The sequence below is a fragment of the Aphelocoma coerulescens genome, chromosome 12 (genome assembly GCF_041296385.1).
Source record: "Aphelocoma coerulescens isolate FSJ_1873_10779 chromosome 12, UR_Acoe_1.0, whole genome shotgun sequence".
NCBI lineage: Eukaryota > Metazoa > Chordata > Aves > Passeriformes > Corvidae > Aphelocoma > Aphelocoma coerulescens.
In genome coordinates, this window is record NC_091026.1 from 2938348 (window position 1) to 2965824 (window position 27477).

The 27477-nt window shown below is 41.5% G+C and overlaps 1 protein-coding gene across 9 annotated transcripts in view; it reads right to left on the reverse strand.

Annotated features, from left to right (window-relative positions):
* ATP2B2 (ATPase plasma membrane Ca2+ transporting 2) overlaps window positions 1–27477 on the reverse strand; it is a 361326-nt gene that overhangs the window by 83097 nt on the left and 250752 nt on the right. For all 9 annotated transcript variants that reach the window (XM_069027411.1, XM_069027409.1, XM_069027407.1 and 6 more), the window contains 4 exons: window positions 25897–26094; window positions 5487–5744; window positions 4476–4601; window positions 858–983 (listed from right to left, as the gene is read on the reverse strand). In XM_069027411.1, coding sequence (XP_068883512.1) covers window positions 858–983; window positions 4476–4601; window positions 5487–5744; window positions 25897–26094 — 708 coding nt within the window. The remainder of the gene's footprint in view (window positions 1–857; window positions 984–4475; window positions 4602–5486; window positions 5745–25896; window positions 26095–27477) is intronic.

Genomic DNA, 27477 nt, shown 5'->3' on the forward strand with positions numbered 1-27477 from the left:
ACTGCTCTTTTTTATTAATGGTGAAGACCACCAGAAAGAGCAGAAATGTCTAAAAACCCTGTATTAATTGGCCCTTAATTACATCTGACAGACAAATATTCTTAGGACAGACTTGGAATGAAATTGAGGAAGCAGAACAATTTACAAGGCTCCGTGAAGTAAAACTGCAAAGGACAGACATTAAATCATGTTTCTGCTTAGTGTGCAGCCCATAAATTAGCAAATGCTTATGACATCACACTGTAATAAGGTGAAATGTCTAAAGAGGCTTCTTGATTTCATTAACTGAGACAGGACATGAAAGTAAAACTGTCTTGCTAACATTTACTGCTGCATTCCTGGCTTTTACTATTCTTAGCCTGACCTTTACACCTGAAGAAATTAAAATGCCTCTCAAGTCAGTCACTGACATTAAACAACTGGGCTAGCAAAGAGCCACAGCTTATCTTTATTTTAGTCCTGAAGCTCTAAGACAGATGCTATTTCCATGGCCAAGGGGGTTTTTCCTGGAAAAAACAAAATTACATTGATAGAAAAGCACAAAATCTTAGCAAACCGTGGGTGAGCATGGATTCATGTAGAGAAGCCACAGCAACTGGAGCATGCCCATGTACTCCCTTGCATTTCAGTGTGTACTGGAAGCCTGCAGTTTCACACTGGAAAAACATCTTGTTATCCAATGGATTTATTGGCTAACAGCTTCTGCTGTTTTTCTATGTGACATGTGATGATAAAAACGTATCATTAAAAAAAGGGCAGTTTGAAAAATTGCATTTATTTGTCGAGAGCGAAGGAGAGCTCCGGCTGCACAAAGCCCGAAGAGCTTTCCTTGGAGCATCCTGGTGTTTGGAGATTACCTTTCTTATCTTTCTTCTCCTCCTCTTCTCCCCCAGCTCCCAGCAGAGTGAAGATGATGCCAGTCTGAGAATTCACCCCCACAGCAGTCACCAGCATCCGCCCAGAGCCTTCCATGACATGGGTACCTGAGAAGAGGCAAGAAAGGTTACAGAAAGCTAAAATAAATGTAGAAACTTATACAAGGCTTTTATGACAGTACTGAGAGAGATTTGTTACACTTGAAAACTCTGTATTGAGGGGGATTTTACCACGTAACAAAACTAAACCCTGCTTTGTGCATTACTCTCGACCAAGAATTAATGCTTCAGCACAAACCTCAGGCTGCACATCCATCACCAACACATCAGATTCTCTTTTTAAAAGAAATATTGCCACTAACCAAGTTTATCTTTTGCAAGAAAACAGTTCCAGCAGAACACCACAAATATACAAATTAGGCCTGCCACCCAAATAAAACCCCCGCCCCAAAAAAAAATTCCATTCAAACCTAAAGATCAGAAAAGATCTTTAAAAGCCAGCACAGACTTGGTTGATTCAGTCAGAAAAGAAAAGCTCTGAAACCTTCCTCAGAAATTTATCAGAGCCTCCTTTAAGATGTGTCACTACTTCCAGTACATTTTAATTAAGAACTTGCTATTTGTATCCCTGTGTTTTGTTCTGAGGGAATCTTTTCCTGAATTGGACGACAAAGGTGGGTAGAAATATCCTCCAGAAAGTGGCACTCACTCCCACGCTCCCAGGGCAGCTCTCCCAGCAAAACAGGCACCCACCACGTCTCCAGCTTAGCTCTGCACACCTGCAGAGGGCAAAAATCTCTGAATTTGAGATGCCTGTCTGAACCTTTTCTTAATGTTGGGCCTGTAAAAGAGAATCCCAAAAAAACCCTTCCACCCAATTCTGGTCATTTCACCATTTAAGCAGAATCGTGATTAAATTAGCTTGGATACAGAACCAGGCTCAATGATTTCAATCAGTGGTTGCAGAAATGGAATTCTGGACTGCAGGTTTTCCATTTGTCTGTCACTAAACATGGATTTCACCTTCCCATTGAACAACTCTACTGAGTTCCTTCCCTCTCAAGACTTGACCTTAGCAAAACGGGTTTTTTTCACATGCTGATTATTTAAATTAAAGTAGAAAAATGGTGAATATTCCACAGTAGAAAAGTAAAACTGGTTTAGTAAGGGAAGAGGGAAACATTAGATGGATAAGGACCTTATTACAGGACATATTTTTCAGACAAAAGTCCAGCTAAACATGAGACTCAGAAATGCCTAAATCTAATAATGGTACTGGTGAAATACATGGAAATAGGGCTGAAAAAGCAAGAAAAGAAAAGCAGAACATGCCAGTTTGGGGGTCTGATGCTGTTTTTACTTCCAGCAAACTTGTGGGGAACAAAAATTTCTCTGTGGGCAAATCTAAACAAGGTTTTGCTCAGTGCAGTTATCAAGAGGAAACCAAAGTTAAAAATAAAGTGAACCAACCACCAGAATATCCTCTATGAAAAAAGAGCTTTCCCTGAAAAAAAACCCTCATTTACAAGTAATTTCAACATATCCAAATAATTCCAAACTTTAGAAGTCAGCTGCTTGGTTCTGAAAATTTCTGCTCTGCCAGAAGCCCAGCTTGGGACATTTTCTGGGTTTTCTGGTAGTGAATTAAGAGCAAACCAGAACTATTTTGCTCCAGGCAATAACTGACCCGATTCCTTAATCAAGCTTTGCTTTTATTTCCAAAACATTACAAAGCACCATGACCAAGAGGTTTCTTTGGTTTATTTGTTCTGGTCTAAGATCTGTTCCCTTTGTTTCGAATCCTGTTGAGCACTGACAGAACGAGATACTGGTAAAAGTTTGACCAGGATAAAATAAATTCCTGCCAACCTCAGTTCAGTGAGAGCCACATCAGGTGAGCTCCTCTACCTCTTTCACACCTTCATCAAATTAATCTAAATAACTGGGAAAAAAAGGAAGGAAAATGTTTTAGTAACTATGGAAGAGAAGTGGCTTCTTTCATTTCCAGGTGCAGCAGGGCCTGGATTCCCATTCCTGCCCTCCTGGGTGGCACCCATGTGATGGGTGCAGATGGAAACATCTGCCAGAGGCAGCATTTGGGCTCTCACAATTGCTCCTCAAGTGCAGCAAAAGCTGTCTGGGTGATTCAACAGGACACAAAGCACAGAAACTCGGTTTAATTACAGCACAGAACCTGAGGGAGTATCAAAAATGCTCCTTCAGGTGCCAAAGTGAAAACAACACTCCCCAATCCTGGATGTTTGTCTTCCACCGAATTTTGACCCCCCAAACAAACTGTGGCCACCATCCCAATGTTTTCAGGGATTCCTCTGGCAAACCTGAGCTGTTTCCACTTCCAGCAGGTGATTAAGGGAGAACAGTGGCAAGCAACATCCTGGCAGTATTTGTTTAAATTCCAAACGAGAACTCACTGATGTCTTCAGGCAGAAGAATAAGAGGAAAATTTAAAGCCTGTCGATGTTTTTGGAGGGGGATTGGTTTGTTTGTTTTTGGTTTTTTTTCTTCTATAATCAAGTTTTATAAAAATACAGGTCTAGGTTGACATCCAAGAGGAACTTTTAAAACCAGCTCAAACCCACCCTGAAAAACGTGGTGGTTTCCAAGTTTTTGGACAAGTAACAAAGGGCAGTGCATCAACTTCTGCATCATTGGGATTAAGCTTTACACTGTATTTAGGGAAGAAGGAAGTTTTTTGCATGAGAGAATCTCCAATCATCAATTCTGCTCCTGAGCAAAGAGAGTTCAGGGATTTTCTAACATGTCATGAGCCCAAATTTATCAGTGTAAGTATGGAACAAAAGTGTGTGCAGTGCTTATTAAAATATCCCATTGATTCTTCACCTTCTTTGCAATCATGTAAAGATTATCCAGTGAGAGAGAAATAAAGATTATAAACTTTACTGATCTCTGCATTGGAAATACAAATTTCTCTCCCCATAGCAAAGAAACTTGGATATTTGAAAATGAGTTTCAGTTTATAACACATTGGTGATTGTTATATATCAGCATATCTGTTATTTGTGATCACATCCCAGCTGGAATCCTCTGACAAATGACCCACCTTTATTTGAACTTAAAAATTGCATTCTATTTATCTGATTTACTGCAAAGAATTATATCACAGACTACAAATATTAAAAATAACTTGAGTTTACCACAGAAATCGAGCTCAAAATATTTTGTATATCCAGTTGCTTTTAAACATATTGTTTCTTTTATTTTACCTTCCATACACAGAAAGGGTTTAAAGAGACTTTAAAAGTCTTTGAAATTTAATGGTAAATTAAAACTAACATGCAAAGAATTGAAACAATTGTTATTTCCCTAAGTGAGACTTTCCTTTTCCTCTGAAAATGCTTCATTTCTTTATGTTTTTATAAAGTAAGTGTGATGATCAGAAATAACTGCACACAACCAAAAACCCAACAACGTGAAATTTAAATTACATAGTGACAAGGGCAGTGAATGTGATCAAAATCTCAGCTCTACCTGGGTGGCCAAAACCTCATGGAAAAGGAAACCCCAATAAAGTGTGGGCAGGGAACAGCAGGAACTCAGAGGGGATGGGGCAGATTTTACCTGACAGCAGCATCGGGTCTTTGTCCACGGATTTGCGGACCTGGTCGGACTCTCCAGTCAAAGAGCTCTCATCAATTTTGAGATCATTTCCTTGAATAAATATCCCATCAGCAGGGAGAAGGTCACCTGTGGTGAGATCATGGGGAAGGGAAACCACCATGAGATTGTTTTCATAATTACATCATGACTTTTGTTACAGAATCCCAATAAACCATTGCATTAAAAGGTAAAATGAAAGCAGAGTGAAGGAGTTACTCCTGTTTCTGTCCACATGAGCCACAGTATTGCAATCCTGCAAGGAAAGGCTGTTGGATTGCAAACATCTTCTGCTTAATGCTATCCCAGAACCCAAATGCACCACGTTTAACACACAATGGACATCCCATCGTGGGGGGTTGGCAGGGAAGTGCTCTTCACATCACCTGAAGGTTTCTCCATCAGACTTCATAGGAATTAACAGCAGCTAATCAACAGCTGAGCTGCCCTTTCCCCTTCCCCCCTCGGGAAGCCTTTAGGTAAGTCCTGGAGAAACGTGATGGCTGACGGAACAGGGATATTGCTGGAACTCCCAAAACAGAGCTCCTGCACGAGTCTTCCACTCCAGTGGAGCACAGGGCTTTCCCTACGGCATGGAATTATCAGACACCTGGTCTGGGGGATCCACCTGGATCTAAAGCAATTTGTGAGGTGAGCACAGAGGCCCAATTCCCTTCTACTCAACATTTTAAAATACTTCCTCTTACCCCTGAATGAATCTGAATTACGCAATCCTCCACGATAGAGAATTACCTTTGTATGAACGGTTCTTGCCCTGGTCAGTGAAAGAAGTTTACACCAATAAAATTGATTTGCTAATGCAGTTTTACAGCAGGTTCTCCTTTTGCCCTGACAGCCCAGTTTGGACAAGGACAATCACACACTCCTGCCTTTTCCATCCCTTCCAGTAATTGTGTCCATCCCGCTGGGAAGGCCCAGGAGAGCAAACAAAGGCTCTCTAGGTCATGCACTCACCGTATTTCACCTGGGCAATGTCCCCAACCACGATCTCTGCCACGGGGATTTGGATGACCTGTCCCCCCCGCACCACGGTGAACTTCTGCTCCTGCTCGATGCGGCTCTGCAGCCCCCGGAACTGCTTCTCCTTGCTCCAGTCGTTGAAGGCAGTGACAAGGACAACACAGATGACAGACAGGAGGATGGCAGCACCTTCAATCCAGCCAGCTTCGGCCTCACCCTCATCCTCAGCTCCTCCTGTTGCAGTACCACACCCTGCAGAGACATTAAGGACCAGTTTAGGTGGGGTTTATCACAAGAAATAAAACTTGCTGTGACACGACGAGGTGAGGGAATGGAGCTGCTTTTCCAAGCACTGCCTGCTAATGAAACATGGCAGAGTGGAGGAAAAAGACAAAGAGGTCTGTGGAAAAGAGAAAATAAATAAATCAACAGAAATCTTAGTTCTTTTAATTTTTCTACTGAGCAACCCATCCTGGGTGAACCTGAACTAAACAAAGAGAAAGCACCAATTCTGTTATGTGATAGAAGGGCTCAGGGCTTCACCCGAGCCACCAAGAACCTGCAGAATTTACTGACAGTGACAAGAAGCACTAAAACAATGAATGACATTAATCAATGCAAAACAATGGCATTAAATTAACATTAACAACCTGCCAGATTAAATTAAACAATTTTTGACACAATTTTTTAAAACAATTTTCAACACAATTTCTAAATGTTCTCAGCTAAGCACACTTATGGGGAACAGTTGTTAAAAAAAAAAAATACTGGGGTGAACTGAGTTTATCAGTGCTTCAATTTGATAATGAATGTATTAAGGAACACTGAGTGAAAAAAGCTCCCTGATATTAATTCAGCAATCTTCCCCACAGAGAAATGCAGTGGGATGCTTCTAGAACTGCAAGTACATTATTCCTGCCACAGGTAAAACAATGTTAAGAGAATGACTCTATTCTGAACTGTTAATTCTGAATTACTTTATACATATCTGCTCATTATCTATCTCAAAATTGGATGCAATTAAAATTTAAATAGACTTCCTAGATAGTATTCACCAAATAAAACTGACAAATAGATCTCCTTCTTAGTGAAAGAGCACCTGGGAGAAATACTGGGCAGCCAAGGACACATTCCAAAGTCACATTCCAGAGACATCCCAAGTGATGGGAGAGGAGAACCCAGCCTGAGCCCCCTCTCCTGAGCGACCTAGGAAGAACTTTTTCTGTTTTCCATGAAGAATGGGACCAGGCAGGAATTTGACATCACTTTTCTGCCTTACTCAGGTACCAGGGGGTTCAGCAAATTCACTTCCACCTCTGACTGCAGTTTAATTTTGGTTTATTCGTCACCTGTCACAAGAAGGAATTAACAACCAATGTGATTTCTATTTCTAAATTACAAACAGGAGCATCATAATTCATTAACCAGCTGAGTAATTACTCCTGCATGTGAACAATAACAAAACTAACAAAAGTCAAAGGAAGAAAGATGAGACTGAACAGCCACTAAGAGAGGAAGAAAATGAAAATAAAGGGAGTTTTTACCAAGTTCTCTGTAGTTTACATTGAGATTTCTCCTAAGGGAAAGGCAAAGGCTGCTCCCAAGGGCAGGGGCTGTCCTGGCAGGGATGTCCTTCCACTCATGGCCCTCCTGAACCTTCAGCAGAAGAACCTCCCTAAAACCACTTTTATAGCACTCAAGGAAGAAATTAAAAAACCTTTTTTAAGTTCAGTAACTTAAGCTGCTCATCACCAGCTACAAATGCAACTCAGAAACCAACCCTGTAACTTCCTCCTTCAGCAGAATGGGGATTTTGGGAAGGACTGATGATTTTTGCTCTGTTTAGCCTTGATCATCTTAATCGGGCTGCGTTCGATTTTAGATTCCTTTTCCAAACCAGCAAATTCACTCTTGTCCTGCTTGTATTAAACGGTTTCCTAATGCAAGGAATTCTGTTTCAGCAGATAAAACACCAGAATTCCCTCTCCCTTTTTCATTAGATTTGACTTAGAATTAAGTATGATGAATATTTTAGTTTTTTAAGGGCAAACCTCCTCCCTTATTTCTCACAAAATAAACGTGGCCTGGTGTAGCCACAGTGAAACACTGATTTTATTTCCTTTTCAAGAGTGGAAATTTAGTCCAGCTTGTACAAAATTACAAAGAGCTGCTGCAGAGTAATACTTCCACGACTTCAGTAAAAAAATAGATCTTGATTAAGCAAAATCAGGTGAAAAATAAAAATATTCCTTGATCAGTGAAATTAATTTTGTGTTTGTGCTGCCAGAACTGATCTCCACAGTCACATAAATGGTACCATAATACAAGATGTTATGGTTAAGATAAAAGGAATTACCTGTAGATACCTCAAGTAAAATCAAATAAAACAATCCACTTTTCAGCTGAAATATTTCTTTTATTTCAGCTGAAAAAAAATTGTTTGCAAGAATGAAAGAAAATCTGCAGGAAACAGATTGAACTTAGATCAAGCTCTTGGAAAGTGTCCCTAAATATGACAAACTTCCACACTGAATAAAAAATCATGTTTATAACCTAAAATCCTGAGAAAATTCTCCACAGCTCAATGAAAACAACAAAATTTTAAAGGCATTTAACTTTTTTTTCTGTTCATTTCATTTGATGAAGATAACTTCAGGTGGAGCAGAGGTGTTTGAAGGGAGGAAGGAATTCTAGGAGCAGAGAAATTAATTGCTAGACCTCATCAAAACCTGACGTCTTTCAGAGGGGTGGAGGAAATGGTGAGTTGCTTTTTGGATTTTTGAGTCTTTAATGGTTGAAATTCAGCGTGGCCTCTCTAAAAGCACAGAGGATCTCCTGGCCCAGGCTACGGGACACACTGAGAGGTCAACCAGACCATCAGAATTTCCCAAAATTTTGCCTTTGCATTTTACACTCCACAGAAAGGAGATGGGATGACAGTGCTACATAAACGAATGCAAAATGAATGCAAAATGTTCCTTTGATAGGAATAAACTCTAGGAAAAACCTGCCTGCTCCTTACAACAGCAAGATTTCAGAGCAGATTTTTTAAAAACATTAAAAGCAGGATTACAAAATGCAGCCTGCCCTTTATGAGATGACCAACCTGTCCAGAAATATTTTCTTGAACTCTGTGGTTGTTCTTGCTTCCAAACTCTTTTAGAGGGGTTCCTTTTTAATAGGAAAACAAATGAAGGAAACCTGCATCTCCTTTGGTATAAGTCTGTTTAATGATTTCTTACACACTTAAGGAAAAACAATGGGGTTTTTAATGGGGGTTTTTTGTCATTATGGTTTTCTAGAAATCATATAAAGACTAATATGGATTTACAGGAAGAAATTTTATGTGTTTATAGGGGGAAAGGCCACAAACTGTGTAACTCTATACTGATATTATCTGTCCTTATTGCAGTGCAGAGTGACCGAGTATTGACCTTACAGATAAGGAGGAAATAAGAAATATTGATAAAATACATAGAATACACCATATTAGTACACCTAAGCAGCAAAATTGAGTTTAAAGCATCTAATTTTTATTAAAAATGTTCAAATAAGCTTGAAAAAATTCACGCTAAGGTACAAGACTGCTGCTCTGCTTTCCCAGAGAGCACGTGGTTCTCAACGCTACCCAAAAATCCGCCTGAGTTTTATTGAAATGCACAGAGTGAAAAGTATCACAAAAGAACTGTTAATATGCAGATGTGATTTGCAGCAGGGTTTTATTTCAAGGCAGTGAATTGTGATGTTTTCATCTTAAATTACATTTAACAGAGGCCCCACCTGTCAGAAAATCCAATTCCAGAGAGGTAAATAAATTTAAAGTAGGGAGCTCTTTTCTACCACAGCTCTGAACATGTGTCATGGCCAAAGTCTCATCCTCACAGGACAGAAAATGCACGCAGGGTTTGAAACTGAGATTATCTGCAAGTCCAGAATGTAAAGGGCTGGGACTCCTTTAGCACAGATAAAGCCATAAAATGGATTAGTTTATCCCAAAAGGAACACCCAGGTGAGCTGGAACTCCCCAGGAGAGGGAGAACCTGGCAGCACAGCCTCAAAGAACACTCAGAAACACAAAGGGGACCAAGGGGACTACGCCCATAAAATATCTGAAAGGACCTTACCAGAACCTTGTGGAAGGAGAACAGAATTTTTAAAGCTTAAGACTGGACCAGAAATAGATCAGCAAAGGCTGTTGGAAAGTTTTCTGTAGAGGGGAGATGAAAGGAAGGAAAAATCCAAAGGCAAGGAGGGTTCAGGAAGGAAAGAACAGGAAAGCTCTGCCACCCATCACTCGTAGTGAGCCTGGTTGAAGTGGCAGCAGCTGGGGTTCCATCTCAGCAGGAACTGCAGCTCTGGCCTCCAAACCTGCCCAGGAGCCTGGAGAGCTGAGCAAACACCCAGGCACTCACCTGCCTGCACCTCATTGCCAGCAAACTCAAAATTGGCCTCAGAAACCTACTCTGCATTAGCAGAATTTAATTATATAGAAGGGTTTAGAAGGAAAAAGCTGATGAAAAAAGGCACAGGTTATTAAAGGGGGAGGGAACTGTGTGGTAGAAAAACCCTGAATGTGCTTGTGGTGAAAGGGGAAGGGGAAGAAGGAGAGGAGGAGACACAAGAGCAGGTTAAAGCACCGCAGGAACAGCGAGCAAGAAGCATCACGAAATAATAATCTGGTTGATGTTATTAATCATTTCAACTTGGTGAAAGGCAGCAAGGGAAATAAAAGGAAAAAGCCACAAAAAGCCAGACAGCATCACCTGACAGCTTGCCAGGCTCATGTCCTGTTGGATCTGGAACGCTTTTAGTAGCACAGACACCATCTGAATATACATTTCTCGTAATATCAACCAAATCTGCGCAGATACAGAAGGAAGAACACGGGCTCAGTGCAGCTAAAATGAATATCTGCTTAAAATTTCAAAGACTTATCAGGAGATCCTTAAAGCTGCTTTGAATAACATAATGAATATAATTACAAACTATACGGTCCTGAGCTGCAGCACAGTCATTTTTAAATCAGAAAAGGGACATTTTTAAAAATCTCTGAACATCTGTATTCCTAAATCCCAACCTACAGCACATACCTACCTCTCAGCTACTCATTTCAACCTACACGCTGCTATTTTTAAGCTGAGAATACCTTGTGGCATTTAAATTCCCTAGGAAAATCTCCTAACACCCCCAGAGGTAATTTTTTTAGTCAGTCAAACTGGTTTCGTCATCAGAAAGACAACAGCTCCCCTGATAAAAACTTTTTATTGAATTGCTTTCTCTAAAGACATTTTTCCCTGGCTGCAGCTCCAGCACTGATGTTATTAAAGCAAATTGAGCAGCTCTAAGTTACAGCAGAGCAGGGCTCTGGTCCCTAACATCACCACTGATGCTTCTTACTTTACAAATGTATTTAGCTGTGTGAGAAAAGGACCAATAACCAAAAAATGATGCAATAAACACCGTAAATTCCCCTCCTTAACAAGGCTTTTAAAGCTGTAACAGGCACCGCAGCATTTATTTCTACAGATTCCTCGTTGTGTTGTGTCTTTTGGCACACAGTTAGTCCCAGGAGTCATTGCCACCACCATTCCTGCCCCAAACCCTGCGCTGTGTGACGAGGCATCAGCAGATGTTGAATCACTTCCCACGAGGGCAGAGCAGGAGGGGCTGCCTCAGAGTCACCTCAGAGCCACAGCTCAGGCAGAGGGGCAGAAATTACTGGGAACTCAATGATTTCTGCTTTTCTCTCACTCTCTCCAAGGGTTTAGACAAGCATTTCCAAGTTACCTGCAGCAATCAGCGCTCTCCAAAGCCACGCTCCTTCCTGCCTTGCAGAAGGGATTCACGAGTGTCAGAAAATTACACTAGAAACACTGAGGTTTAGGGGGTTTCTACATTCACTAGAAGTGACTTTTGGACACAATACTAGAACTCCTTGCTCTGTGATCCATCGGTTTGTTATGTAAAGGCTCCAGGGGGGCGGGGAGGGGGAAGCAAAGAGCTGCTGTCCCTGTGGGTTTGTTATGTAACTGTCAACTCCAGAGCTTGCTATTAAATATTTACACATTTCTGACATCTATATGCAAGGAAACAAATCTGGGGGCCCTGCAAGCATATATATATATTCACACATTCCTCAGCCTGATCACAAACATTCATGAGCACAGGAATGTTGATTGAAATGCTCCCTCCACTTCAGTGGATGGGATATGTTGAGCAAGATCCTTCTGCCTGGCACCTCCAAAGAAATGGAGTTTGGAGAGATCAGGCAAAGGGATGGGTCCTCACTCCACCAAAGGACCAAGCAACTACTTCCACCATGTTTATATTCAGTTTTATTCCCTTTTGTTGCCACAGAAAAAATAGAGACGGGGAAAAAAAATGGGATTTTTCATCACAAGTCCTGTTCTTAGGGATTGCAAGAGAAAACCTTGACATAGGGTTGTTGTAGCTTCACTTATATTGCTCTGAGCTAGAGATGTCTGGTAAATATAACCTCACATTCCAAAGGTAAAACACGGCTTCCAAATGCAGGAATGAGACCTTGGAAAGTTGTTCTGTGCTTGTCAACAAGGATTCAAGTGCAGTTATTCAACCACTTGACTTGCAAGGTCACGTCCTAGCCGAGTCCTACTTACAGAATTAATACTTCTGGAGGATCTCTTCCTCTCTTCCTGGAAAATATGTGAGAATATTCCATCCCAAAGTTCTCAATCTCGTTACCTGCCATCCCCAGCCGAGAGCTGAGTCGTGCCTGGCACCCTGGCAATGTGTGTAAGGAGCAACATCCACCAGCAGCCCACTTTGGTCAGAGATCTGCACATCCCTAATGAAGGGAAGGCATCTGGGGGACTTCAGTTTTTGCAGCCCAACCCAGATTTGTAGGAAGCAGATGTAGGTCACTTTGCATTAGGAAATAATTATTTAACCTGCAGGTCCCACATGACACAATGTGCACATTTTGCCCTTCACGAGTTCTTAATGCATTGTTACTGACGCCAGCTCCAGCCTTAAACTTCTCTCATCCCTCCACAGCACTGAGATCCAGTCAGGAATTTGGTCCCAAAGCTCCCCTGGTGAGGGGAACACTGCAGAATGAAGAGTTTGATGCAGTGGAGCAACACCAGAGTGTAATAAATAAAAACCAATGCAAAATAAATAAAAATTGAAAAAACTCCACATTGCAGTAAAAAGATCGATTGACAGAAAACACCCCAGGCAGTGCTGGATGAGCAGGACCTCGTTTGTTCTCTCATTTCAAATGTGATGGGTTCAAAATAGGGGAAAGAGACAATCCTAAAGACAGACAGACTAACTGGATATCCAGCCAGGAAAGCAGGAAATCAAGAAGTTTATGATAGGGAGGCTTCAGAAAAGACAATTTCTACTAATAAATTGTAATGCAATCTCAATCCAGAAGCAGGTCTTCTGTAAGCATTTTAGAATATGGTAAAAATCAAGATGGGCATATTCTAAAGTGACCAGTGCAACGCATCTTCATCAAAACATTTGGAAAAGAGCAATTTCGTCCACTTAAATTCCTGCAGCCCAGTAAGGATTTGCAGGACAAGTGTTTTTACACAAGAATGTTTAGCCCCATAATAATAAACAACTATAAACAGCTTCACATGCATTACTGAATCAAAAAAAAAAAAAAAAAAAAAGAAAGACAAAATAGTTAAATTAAATAATCGTTCTTCTTTTAAATTCTGGCAGTAATGAATTATTTGGGGATTAACTGAAAGAAATTAAGACTGTGAGTCAAAAAATCAGGTTCCCAAAACAGGACAATTCCATAGTGCAGGAGTTTTGTCCATGCCAGGAAGGCTGTGCTGGGATAATTGTAACAGTGATTTTCTCTCAAAAAGATAGAGCTACGAACAGTTCCATAAAGAAACGAATACTAAATATTATTTAACTCTCTCTGTAGAAACAGTGACAGAAAATAAATCAAATATAAAAAATACATTTGTCAGTAACGATCAGTTCTGACATTGCTTTTCATTTTAATAAAAATATCAGTGTCCACAAGGAAAATTCTGCTGAAAGTTGAAGGTTTCTTTGTATCTATCCAGGATATATGAAAATAGAGCTACGAAATTCTCCAAACTTCAGTCACAGTTCCAAGAATGCAGAACAGGTGCACACGGTCTTAACCTTAAATAATTTTGCTCAGTTTAGGCTCTCGTTCTCAGGTTTTTTCATGGAAAAAAGCTGAAAGACCTCAGTTCAGCTCCAATGCAGAATAAAAATACATTGAGAAATCTGGTTTAGCAGCCAGCCTTGATACCCCCACAAACTCTGCCTGGGGGTAACTCAGTTGCTTTGACTCTCCCAGAAAAGCGTTTTAAGTTCTGACTGCATCAAAACCCAAATTACACACACCACCAATAAGGGATCCCCTTCAGATGATGTTGTTTAAATGTCATAGCTATGAAAAAAAAAAAAACAATGCAAAACACAAATTCAGTTTGAAAGATGTGTGGGCTAAATTGAATTAGCAGCGTAGGGTGCTGTGATCCCAGAGTTCTGGATGGAACACTAATAAATGTCAGTGGTTAATTCAGAATGGAAGAAGGAGAGAAAGAAGTGCCCTTTTTTTCACGATCACGTGGTGCAAGACCACATTTGGAATAGGCTATTGTGCCAATGCAAACAAATCATTAGGAATAAAACCAATTAGAAATTAGAATCTCTGTTAGCTTGATATTAGCAGGGAAGTGGCTGTCCATATGTTGACATTTACTCACTTGGAAAAGTTTAATTAAGTTTGATTTCAAATTCTAACCTTGCTATTAGAAAAAAAAAATGGCAGAGGGAACACTGCAGCTCCTGGGATAAAGTTGTCTTATTTAACATGGATGGGTGAAGGAAAAAAAATATCTATAATGTCAGGAAAATCTGCTAAGTTTGGGGCTCCAGCTAAGCAGCCACGTCAGAAATAAGGCTGCAGTTGGGTTCTAAAAACAGGAAGAATGCTCCCATTCCTCATGTAGCAATCCCTGACGACTTCCAGCACTTCCAAACCAGCTGGAAGGAGAGGAGGCTCTGAGCACTTCCTCAGCTCCCACTCAGATCCCTGAGAGCCCCAGGAAACACAGAAACCTGGGCAAACAAATAAATGCTTCCCAGCAAAGCAGCTCTCATCGGGGCACTCAGCTTTAAATAGAGCCATGAAAAACATTTCACATTGGCAGAGAACACGAAATAGTTCATAAAGACATAATCAGATGGAGAGCTGTCTGTCTTGTGCTTATCAACAGAGCCTCTTCCCTTTCTGTCTGAAGCACAGGGATGAAAAGAGCAAATCACTGAGGAAGGTTTTTGGGGTGGCATTTGCCTGAGTAATGGATGCTTGTGCTGTTCCACCCCTCTTTGACTGTGTTCTAATAGAAGTGAAATGTACTTGCTTCCAAAAATATTCCCGTTTTTTTTGGGTTTTGGTTTTTTGGATGCTTTAAAACGAGATGTTCTAACTGAGGGTATTTAACAGAAATACCACCAAAAATTTGCGAGAACAAAACTGAATACAGTTGACTTTGCCTGGAAATCTTGACAGATGTGTCACCAGAGTTTCTAAAACCCCAAGTGGAGCAGGAGATGGGAGTGGTGATGTCTGACACACTTCACGCCCCCAGACCATTTAGAGAGAAATTGCCAACTTTTTCCAACCTGCAGGCCCTGCAGAGAGAGGCTCCTGAGAAAAGGGGACTGATTTCACAGGTCCCTACACCATAATTCAGAGTTTTCAGAGGTTCAGAGCTGGGAAGGAGCTGATAAAGAAAATTTGCAATTGAGGAGCTTTAACAACTACCCCAGCTGGGAAACTGCAATCCCAGAAAATCCACACAGTGCCCTTGGAGCCAGTCCTGGAGCACCTGGGCTGCTCCCCATGCTGTCCCTGCCTCGCTCAGGAGAAGGAGAAAACCTGGCCAGAGGAGATAGGGAAGATTTGTAGAGCTCAGCCACGAAAGCCCCTCGTGAGCTGCAGTGTTTATTGCTTTCCTTACACTTCTCATCTTCATTCCTCCGTGCTGTAAAGCTTCAAGGGGGGAGGAATCACGTCAGTAAAAGATTAAAATTCTGTCATATTGTCTTCCAGTAGAAGGCATCAAAAAGCTCCAGTAACATTAGTGTGGCCCTATAAAAGAAGTTTTACAGTGCAGATCTCTGTGCTAAGGAAACGTGTCCTGGACTGTGTTTTTCAATTTCATTTCACCCCAAAGGATGGGACGAAATCCCCCCTGAATGCACATCCAAAAACACCTGCAATGTGAACCTCAGAGGGGACAGAGAAGAGAAGGGATTTCTGAGGCATATGCTAAACTAAAATGCTCACATGGATACATGCAAAGCAAGCTAAAGCTGCAGGTAATTAGGATAAATCTCCATTTAGACTTTACATTCCATATTTTCTGCATATTAATTATGCACACTTAACTGAGACAAGAGGAGCATCATCTCCTGGAGAGAGAAGGCAGAACTTGTGCAAGACAGAAATAAATTGAAACTGCTTCTTTAAGTGTTACTTTTCTAATAGGAGAGATATATGTGTGTGCATATATATATACATATACACATGAAAATATGCATATATGCAAAGTGTCTTCCTGCTCAAAAAGGTATTTCTGGTTTGTTTCTGTGCTTAAACTTTTTTTCTTTTCCAAGTAATAATTTTTCATTCTACTTCAACCCCACCAGCAGAGAAGAACTGTAAGCACAGGCAGACTCTAGGATGTGACACAGTTTGTCTCAACTCCAACTGTAAAATAATCTTAGAACCTGACCCCAAAATACTTCCTATTAAAAAAGTCACATCATAAAGATTCTGCAAATTTGAAAAATAATTCGTATCTTAAAGCTGCCAAATTAAAAATTATTTTTAAATCACAGTGAGATAAGAAAACATTCAATATTCCTGTATTTTAAATTGTTAATTTATTTAATGAGCTATTAACTTTGGAAAATAAAAGTGTTTTCAGAGCTTTTGGGTTCTCATTGATTCAAAGGAATTTTGATTTTTTTTTTTAAAACAGGTAAACATTTTTAAGATCATATTTTGGCTCCCTTTGTCAGCTTCCATGCAATATTTGCATTCCTCTGTACTACTGCTGTACTGCTCAAATTTCAAATCCCCATTGAAAGGAATTCCCATTTGTGGGTAAGTTTCCACAAACAGCTATTCCCTGGTATTTATAACCAGGCTGTCTTCAAGCAGACAAAATATGACTGGAAATAAAACACCACAAATTGGTCTTTACATCCTTGTAAAACACAAAAGCAGCAGTATGTTTAAAATCCTACAAGAGATACCCGGGTCACAGAGCAGGAATTAATGTCTCGGTGCAGGGACACTCAGATTATCCAGGGAATGCAGAGAATTTCCATCACTGGAACCCTTTAAAGGTAAGTCTGATGAATGTCTGTCAGGGAGGCTTTACTGATGGTGCTTTTGAGAGTGGGACAGACTAAACCCCCTCCTGCATCCCCCTCAGGTCACTTTGCTCATCATCTCCTGCCTCTTGTTTGCCTTTGGCTGGTGTTGCCAGGCTGGGGTTAGCCAGGCCAGGCTTCAGTGCTCTCTGATTTACCCACCCAGCATTCCTCCTGGCATCGTTCCTGATTTAGGGAACATTGGGGAGCTCTGGGCAAAGGCAGCCTGGCTGCCCTGCAGGATGCCAGCAGGGCCAGCCAGGACTGTCCCACCTTCCTGACTGGCCCTGGCTGTCAGGACCACGCTCAGGTGATACCTGCACCACCTTCCGCATGATCCCTGACTGTCAGCACCCCTGAACAACCCCACAGGGGCTGGCACCTCCCCAAATCCACAAATCCAGCCAGAATGCCACGTTTATCCCTCTCCCAGCAGCACCCAGCTGAGAGGCACCGGGGGCGGCTGCTGTGGCACTGTCTGAGCTTTGTGTTCTCTCCAGGAGCATCATCCCAAGCACAGAGGTGCAAAGCCCCAGGAAAGGCTCTGCAGGCTCAGTTTGAGCCCTGACTGGCTCTGTTCCCCAGCCCAGCCCCACAGGAGACTCCCCATGACCCCACATCACACACGACTCTCACCCATTCATCCCGTGGAGGAGCCCCTGACCTAAATTTGTCCCTTCTTTTGAAAATAACACAAAAGCAACAACGTTTCAGAAATTCAGGGGTGCCTCCAGGGAATGACGACCCAGAGGGACACAATCTTCCCCCCATGAACTCAGCCTTGTACAAGTACTGGTGACAACGAGAGCTGGGACACACAGCACACACACTCCAACCTGTCCTGCTCGCTGCTCCTGGGTACTTAAACCTTGTACTGAAGTAGGATCTAGAGCAGGAATCAAGAAGCAAGTTCTTACAGGAACTAAATTTCTTTAGCCAAACAGATTGGGGCAATGTCTCCAGAAGCCATATGCTGCTTCACCTCATCCCCGCTTTGGGAGGAAGGAGGTTAAATGGGGGGTTCTGGCAGAACAAGCTGTTTTGAAGAGGGCAAATACTTCCGTTTCTCCTGTTTTCCAGGCTGCCAACTGCTTCATCCCCTTGTGCTGACAGACTGTTTAGACTGGTTTAAAAAAATCCTTGGGGAATCTCATGGTTTCATTTTTATGACGAATGAGAAAAGAATTGGAGCGTGTGCAAGGACACTCCTTAAAAGTTGTGTTTTGCTAACTGTGACAACCATCTACGCTTTTGAGATCAATCTATTTCATATTTTAAAAATGCTATTTTCTAATAGCTCAGCTTCTCTTGAGAATGCTCCTCCCTGGGCAGCACAATAAAACCCTCTGGTGCAGTGACAGCTGGATCAGCGTGATTTGTTTAGCAGCAAAGATGATAAAGGATTCCTATTAGGACACATCAGCTTTTGAGGCTGTGTGGCCCTTATACCCCCTGATATCCATGATTTCCCATTGATTTCTTATTGCTCAGTGCCTGGAGAACATTATGTAACACTCTCTGTGCAGCCTCACGGAATGAGACAAACACAGCAGAGGCTGGAAGACGTTCACCACTTGTTGTTTCAGCACCTGCAGCAAAGTTCTGTGAATACTCTGTTATTGCTGGGGATGGTTGGTTTGTACTGACACAGGCTATGAAAGGGGCTGAAATTTAGGCTTCAATCACTGCAAAGTACTAAAATGAATGAATCTTGGCTCACCTTCTTTTGAAAATGTTTCATATTTTCTCCAATATGTTTTGTATAACGGAGAGGACTTAAAGAGATGACAGATCTTCAGCATATCAAAAATTTTACTGGGAAACATTGGTTAAATTGTGGAGTCAGTTTATCACCTTGATCTTGGCTTCATAACTGGGAGGCCTGGCAAAGGACTTACAGTTGTTCATTGCGGTGTGCTGCTATGATTTTAGGAGGGCTGCAAAATAACATTAATGCTGGCCTTACAAACTAGATCTTTGTGCTGCCTACTTTTATGCATTTTTAATGCAAGCAACGTTATCACAAGTAAAATGCTCTAAAAAAAAGATTGAGATATAAAGCTGCCACAAAAGACTAGAGAAAAAATTAACTTCCTTCAGCTGACTCATTTCTGACATTTCTGAGGGTTTCACTCATTAATCAAATTGATTAAGTGCATATTAATGAAACTCAGGGTGACAGATTTTTAGAGATGAGGAGATACATGCAATATTTTCCTGTGGAAAATGTCCTGGGATCTTGAATGGGCCCTGCAAAACCCTCAGGATGGAAAAGTCTGGCAAAGGATTTAAAAAATGAATGTGCTTCATTATGCATTCAATAGTCCTCCTGAATTAAAATGCTAAGGGAAATGTAGAATGGACTGAAAGGGTGAAGACAAGGTAAAAATTGATAAATGCAGCATTAAAACATTGAGTTTATATTCAATTGTGCCTCACTAGGAAGTAAATGAACTGAATTCCTCAGAGGATGGCACCAGACCTTCATGAGGTTATTAATCTCAGGTTACTTTAAATTCAGTTTAATTAAATTTGGTTCAGGTTCCTCAGCAATCAGTGCTTTCCCTTTTTTGACCCAGCTCTTTACTCCCCTGGGCCATTTAAGCCAAGGGGCACAGGAGAATTCCTTGTTTCAATGAACCCTTGAGCCAAGCCAGGCTTTGCTGGTGCTCATTTCTGCCCTAAAACAACACGAACGTTCAACAGCAACAAAGCCAAACCCAATAACCCCGACGTGTTTGCACTTGGCAGGAGCTGAACGCTCTCCCCAGAGGATTTCACAGCTCCCAGTGCCATTTCCCAGAGCAGATGAGGTGGCAGAGCTCCTGTGGAGCTAATCCTGCCGTGCCTGGTGGATCCAAGGGTCGCCTCCTGCCCCGGCGACACCTGCGCGCCGCTCCCGCGCCAAGCCGCGATTGCGCATGCGGGATTCTATTTCCAGGTTTCCCCACCAGGCATCTGCTGTGTTTATGCAGTTTCAGAACAAGATGATTTCATCACGGAGATGTAAGGTTTCTATAATCCCCAGGAAAAGAAAAATGTACCCACCAGACCCGTTTCCTGAGACATGATGCTTCTTGGAAAGGGAGTAGAAGAAGTTTTTTGATCTGGGCAATAAGTGTGAGAATGAAACATGTTTCTGGGAGAGTGGGAAGAAAATTGTTGAGAATGGGATATGGAATGAGTGAGAAATTCCAAATATCACCTACCTGAAATGACTGAAATGAGAGCAGTTCTGCCACAATTGTTGGCAAAGACAGTGGAGGGAAGAATGTCACAGTTTAAAAACTGGGAATAAAAAAGAAGAATTTTATCCAATCTATTGTCAAGCTGTCCCAACACATGTGGCAACACAGAAAGGGGTTTTTTCTGCCTGTTCCACCTTCCATGAAACCCTGACTTTCCCTTTAGCAGCCTACACATCACGGGAAAAGCAGGAAAACCGCAAACTGCCCGAAGGAAAGCTGAGAGCTGGAACCACAAAAAGATACAGCCACAATAACAACATTTTGAAAAGTTTTGAGGGAGCAATGGCTCAATTTCATGTTATTACAATGGGTTTTAATTTTTTTTTTTTTTTTAGGAATACCCCCCCTGAGTGCTGAGGGATTGGGACAGACATCACACTTTAAAACAGGACATTGTACCTGAGCCTAGCACACACTCTATTGCAGCTGGGCTGCTCCAGCAGAACTCCAAGGCAGGGAATTTGCAAGGAGGAGGATTAGACTGTCCAAATTGGTGGGGATATATATATTTTTTAATGTACATCAGTACAAAGTACACAGAAATTCAAGCCAGCTGGTATTACATTCAGCATTTTCACTCAAGTTTGTTGGCAATTGCTTTCAATTCTTTCATATCTCTATATTCTTTTTTAGATGCATTCTTTCTAATATCGATACGGTTTTTACTTTTTGCACTTCCTTCACCTGCACTAAGAGCTGGCAAATCTTTCCTACTGTGACTTATTTCCAGACTTGCTCAATGAGATGAAATGCCCAAAGACACATTTTGAGCTGTACATCCATAGGCAGGAACCTGGGAGATGATGGGAACAGCACAGCACTTCCAACCCCATGCAGCAGAGGTGGACAAGGAGATGGGGAAGTTGTTTGCTTGGCTTTAGGTTTTTTTTCCCCTCAAACTGATTTTTACAGAGTTTTTTTATCTAAACACCCCTTGGCTGCCTTGGCTTCTGCAGGGAGGACCTTTCCTGCTGCCTGGTGACTCCAGCAGTGCTGACAGGTTGGCTCTGGCCTTTCCCTGGCTGTTTGAGCCCTGTTGTCCATCCCATCCCTGGAGGGATTTGACACTCCCACAACAGTTGTGCCATAAGTCTGAGTAAGCACTGCCTCCACGAGGAGGCCCAGGACAGGAACAGGATAAAGCACCATCCTCACAGGGACTGTGGGCCAGCTGCACCTTCTCTCCAGTTTCTGGATGTCCTTTCTGGTTTAAATCTCCAGCCTGAGTCCCCACTGAGCAATGTGGCACTTTATAAGAATAATAAGAAAACACCTGAGTGGTGAACCCCATGGAATAAAGTCTCTTTTAGGTCATGAGAGGACAGCAGGAACTGCAGCCCCAGCTTGGACAGCAGCAGCAGCAGCATAAAAGCACCAACAGCTCAATGCAATTGTCTTGGGAGCCCCAAATTTCAGGGGACCATGTCCTGTTCCTGTATTTTTTTCAACTTGTTGCATGAGGAAGGGGAAGGGTAACCCAGCCAAGCCCTGCTGAGCAGCATTAAGCAATGTAACTTATCATTTCACTTTGTTTTCAGTCCAGAGCTCTGCCTTGGGAATTTTAACAGGAGCTGAACCAAAAAGACTTTTCCTTTTTATTCCACCTTTAAGCTGAAAAAAGCTATACACTGGAAAACAGATACCGTGCCTGGGGCTTCCTGGTAAACACTGGGATGGTAAAACATCTTACCTCAGGCAGCCTTCTTCCCCCTTTGCAATCCACAGAAGGAGAGAGAATTCAAGGAAGAGCAGTTAAAAGGTTTGTTACACTCCTGTAAACAGCAGATGATTGTCAGGGGTTGGCATCAGCAGTTTTTGCAAGGGGATAATAAGATCCACATGTGACGCAGGGGCTGAAGATAGGAACAAGGAGGAGGACTCAAGAGGGCTCAGAAATTGCTGCTGAAGGTGTTTGCAGAAGGCTCTGGGAAATTTTGACCAGTTCACATGGATATAGATGGGGGATGCACCAGAATCCTGCTGGTCTGCTCTGAACTGCAGGGCACACTGGTGGAAAACAGCTCCAGAAAGGGACAGAGCTGCAAAGAGCCATTAGGTCATTTCTGCAAGAAGTGACTGCTCCAGCAGAGAGAGGTCTGAGGGAAAAGAGTGAGGAAAATACCAAAGCAAACCAGCCAAACAAACAAAAAACCTAAAAAACCACAAACAACAACAAAACAGCAAAACCCCACCAAAAATAAAGGAGCAGAGAGAGGAGGAGACTCCTGCATTTCTACAGCTGCAATAAGACACATATTTGGGGATGGCCAATAGAAGCCCGGCCATTTCCCATTCCCTTGCTGGATTTCTGAATTGCACTCTTGCACTCTTTCCCAAAGCATGTTGTTTCCTCAAGAGATGAAATGGTTTGAGTCCAACATTTGCTCTCACGAATGAGCTCTTTCTACTCATACCCTGTCTTCAAAAACAGGACTGGGCATTTCTTTACAAGCTGTACATAAAAATAATTTCACCATATACTAGTATACAAAGACAAACATTTCAAATTTAGTCCTGGACTATCTCGAATCTACATTACAAAAAAATTAAAACAAAGCCAGGATCTCACATGTTCATTAAATCTTCTGAGATATCATGGACCCCTACTGTGCATGACCAGGGAGCACTCTATAATCCCTAAACCCAGGACACAGAAGGGTTTTTTCTGAGGAACAAAGTATTTTTCCCTTGCCCCAGCCATACCCCTGGTGTGATCCTCGCCGTAGCAGAGGCTACACCTGCACTGAGAATTTTCTCTCAAGATGCATTTGCTAAAATCCAGCAGCAGTTTTGCACTTTTTTGAAAGGGTGGAAAACTGATTCCGTGTGGCTCAGTAATGAGAGCAGTAATTGCCACGGGGCTGATAATAATTTATGCAGAAGTTCTCAATTGCTTCTAATGGCCTGTCAGATGGTGAAAGGCAATGCAAAGCAGATCATCAAAACAGCTCCAGCACAGCTCCTGAGAACAACGTTCTTGAAACCTCCACTCATGCTAAGGAATAGGAGAAGAACTGCAGTGGCTTCTGGAGAAGCAATAAAACTGCACTTTTATCCAGGGATTCCTCTAGGTCAGATTCCCTGACTGCACCAGGAAATGAAATAATGTTCTCCAAGACTCACTCAGATCTGAAATGAAGAATTGGGGTAGAACAGAAACTTTCACACAGTCCATGAAGCTACACCTTTACACAAGGCTCCTGAAGCAGTTCATGCACTCTTAATATTTTTTGGAAGTGGAGATTTTATCCTGCATTTGTCCTTCAAAAGCCTCAGGAGAAATACACTTTGCACTTCAGTTGCAGAAAGCAGTTAAATGCTAATTCTGTTACAGCATCAAAAGTTACAAGTGGGTTTCAAGAGTCAAGAAAAGAAAGAGTTATACTAATTTTTAAAAATAAAGATGAGTTCAACTTATTGTATTAACCAATAATGCCATTGGTAGATAAAAGTTTAGGATATGTGAGAGGCAGATATAAATATATTAAATCAAGGCAAATAAATGCTCAGTTAGATTGTCCATGACATTGTGTCCTAATGTCTTATTTCCATATTATCCCTTAACCCTCCAAAGCAAGACTGCCACTTCCAGGTGGTGACAACATTTCAAGTTACTCCTAAGCAAGAAGCTGACAAGTTCAGAATATTGGCAGTGATGACTGAACAAATCACTGTGGAAAGAACAGTCCTGTTAATTCGTTTTCAAAATGAAAATGCATTTCATTTGGAAAAAACAAAAGATTGGAATTTAAAAGAGGAGGCAAGATCAAGAATAGAGAACAATATGTGCCAGCTCTTCTTTCTAACACCTGGCTGTACTTTCAGAAGGCAATATATTCTTTTCAAGGAAACAAAACAACATAAAACTTGCAAATAAGTGCACATTTCAATGAAATTTTCATTCTGGGGAGAGTCAGAAAAGCAAAATACTGAAGGCAAGCCCATTAAAGTTAATTTCAAGTGGGGTTACTCCCCCCTTCACCAAGGCAAAACCAAGCTTAATATGTCCATTTTCCACTGTTCAGGACTCCTTAAAAAGGTCATCTACCAATAAATTAAAGGTATCCTCAGCAGCAATTATGATATACAAATTTTTAAATTAAAGGGAATTATTTAAACAACTGCTCAAAGAAAGACTTCCCAAAAAAAATGTAGAAGACCTTTACAATGTGCTCCAAAAATTGCATTACAAGATAGTCACTAATTTTATTTATTCTCCTTGTGCAAACCACAGCCAAACCCTTCAGGAAAACAATCCTTAAAATGCAGTGACTATTGAATAAAATGCTGTGCTGTGGGCAAACACAAACACATTTTCCCAGGCTGTGCTGCTGAGCTTTTCAGATGCCCTCAGAATCTCAGCTGGGCCATATCTTCCCATGGGAAAAGAAACATTTTAAATGCAGGATCAAAACAATAAGAATAACAATTTGAAAAAGACAGAAACAAACCACCACTGCCTGATGACACATCTTCCCTCTTCCTAAAACCTGGGTAAATCACGCTTTCAGAATTCCTTTTCCCCTAAATAAAATGAAAGAGGGCACTCTGCACATTTAGTTCAAGCTAAATCCTAATTTCATAAAGAATCTCTCATGGTTTACAATGTCCCCAAGGTATCCCACCAGTTACATGAGGTAATTCCAATAAATAACATTTTCTTCAATTAAAAAAAAGACTCCTTTTATCTTTTCATGCCTAAATCAAGCACCTGCTGAATCAATAGCCACGTATTCAAAATTCAGAGAGAAAGCACCGAAAGATTCCCAATTATTCATAAAGGGCTTAAGAATCCCAGCCATGACCCAGGAGCTGTGCATGGCTACGTGCTGATTGTGCTGCTGAATGGGAAGGGAAGAAGGAAGGGGCTGCAAGGAAAGCAGCCAAAGGAAACTGCAGCAAATGTAAAAAGCATTTCAGGGCTATATTTAGAGGAAGACATTCTTCCTACATTTGCCAAGCTGCTCACGTCATTTCACACAGCATGTTTGATCCAGCTTTAGAAGTCTAGGAGAGAGCAGGAGAGGGGGGGAGAAAAAATCTGGATCAGCTGCCAGAAATGGAAATCTTGCATTTATGGAGAGGAACAAATATTTTAAGCATGTGAATTCAAGAGTGCTTTCCAAAGTGGGGGGGAAGGGGAAAAAGGAGTGGGGCAGGCAGGGCGTTAAAACTTCCTGCAGCCAGAAAGGCTGTGCAGAATGTGGAGAACATTTATCAGTAACAGGACTTTGCTCCAATACTGCCTTTGGAGCCGGCTCACAAGCCTGAGCTGAAACACTAAAAATACTAAAATGTGTGAATCTCACTGAGTTCAAGGCTTCATCTGGTGTAAACTGGAGACTTGTCCGTGTTCCTGCGATGGGATCCAGCAGTTACATAAGCAATTACATATTTCTCATCTATAGTATGTGATAAACAACCACAAAAGATGAATCAAACACACACCAAATTCAGGCTCAAAGGTGAAAACTGTATCAAAACCACTCCAGTTTTATAAGAATGTTACGATTTTCCTTTAACTTACGTCATGAGGTTCAGTATTTGCATAAAGAAATGTCAAGATGAAAAGAAAAATATGTCAGGACCAGATGTAATGGGATCAGGAACAAACCACGTGGAAATTTCCTGCTGGTGACCTTCTGGAGGGTGGTGATGGAATTGATTTGAGATACAGGACACGCTTTGCTTAAACTGAGATAACTTCTGGGAAAAGTTTTTACCTTCATTCCCTTCTCCAGGCGGCTGATAAAACGAAAGCCCCAAAGATATGATGGCTGCAATTTCCAAGATTATAAGAGTCACGTCCTGCAACGCTTCCCAAACTAGCTGTATGAATGTTTTTGGCTTCTTTGGAGGTATAAAATTTTTTCCAAAAATAAGCTTTCTTTTTTCTAGGTCTGCAGCAGTGCCGGCTAATCCTGTAAATAAAATAAAATAAAATCAAATCAGGACAAATTGCAGTGAAATAGAAAACACATTCCTATAAATTACTTATTCAAGAAAAATTCCAAGCTGTAGCACCTTTGGCATATTAATAAACATAAGTATTACACTTAAATTGTGCTTTTGCAAGAGGATTTGTCCTGATATTCTGAACAGAATCCTCACGAGCTCCATTTAGTACTAACTCCTGCCAGGTTTAATCATAAAAATGTCTTTGATTTCAGAGGTTTATATTAATATGACCTATGTATATACATACATACAAGCAATGACTTCTGAAAATAGATCCTAAAGCACAAAGAAATGGTATTTGGGATGAAGCTGGAATAGCTGACGGATGCTTTTGGTAATACCTGTGGAAGATCACACAAATCTTTGTTCTGAACACAAAGGATAAATCAATAAAGCCTCTCTTGTGCTACTTCAAAGCAATCTGTGTTTGCAAATGGACTTCAGCACATCCCTGGAATGAGCTGCATCACAGCTTTGTCACAAGGCAAGGTGACAAATATGCACAGAAAGGCAAAAGGAAACAATATGGCTCCGTGAATGTTACATGATGCTTCAATTTAAGAACATTTCAGTTTAAGGACACGGGATAACAATGGGTGGTTGCACTGAGCAATCCACTGGGGTGCTTTTTGCCATCCTCTTTAATTCTATTAAAGGATACATGTCTAGGGCCTTTCCAGAAGAACAGAAAAAAAAAAAAAAAAAAAGGGAAAAAAAAAGACTTGTGTCAGGGTAAAATAACTGAGCCCAAATATCCCTCTGAGCAGCATAAGAACTGCAATAAGCATTCCATACTTCTGCCAAACAATACCTGATATCACAGAATTGCTTAAATTAGAAAAAACCTCTAGGATCATCAAGTCCAACTGCTCCCACAGCAGTGCCAAGGCCACCACCACCCCCTGTCCCCAAGTGCCACATCCACACATCTTTTCAATCCCTCCAGGGGTGGTGACCCCACCACTTCCCTGCACAGCCTCTTCCGATGCTGGGCAACCTTTCCCATGGAGAAATGTTTCCTAATATTCAGTTTAAACGTCCCTCAGTGCAACTGGAGGCTGTTTCCTCTTGTTTGGAGAGGAGACCAACCCAGCTGGAAGCTTTACAAAACTGTAGGTTTTGAATGTGATCAGCAACATAAAAGTCATTTCTGGTTATTTATGATTATTTATGCTTATTTATGGCTACCCATCTGTACATGACACCAGGAAAACCCTGGAGCTGACCTTGGAGGAACAGCAAGGTGCCTGCAAGGAGGAAACCATCAACCCCTCGCCATGAGAATTCCTGGGCTTGGGCGGCTCAGGGTGAATCCCTGACCCCCCAAAGCAGATGGGATACCTCAG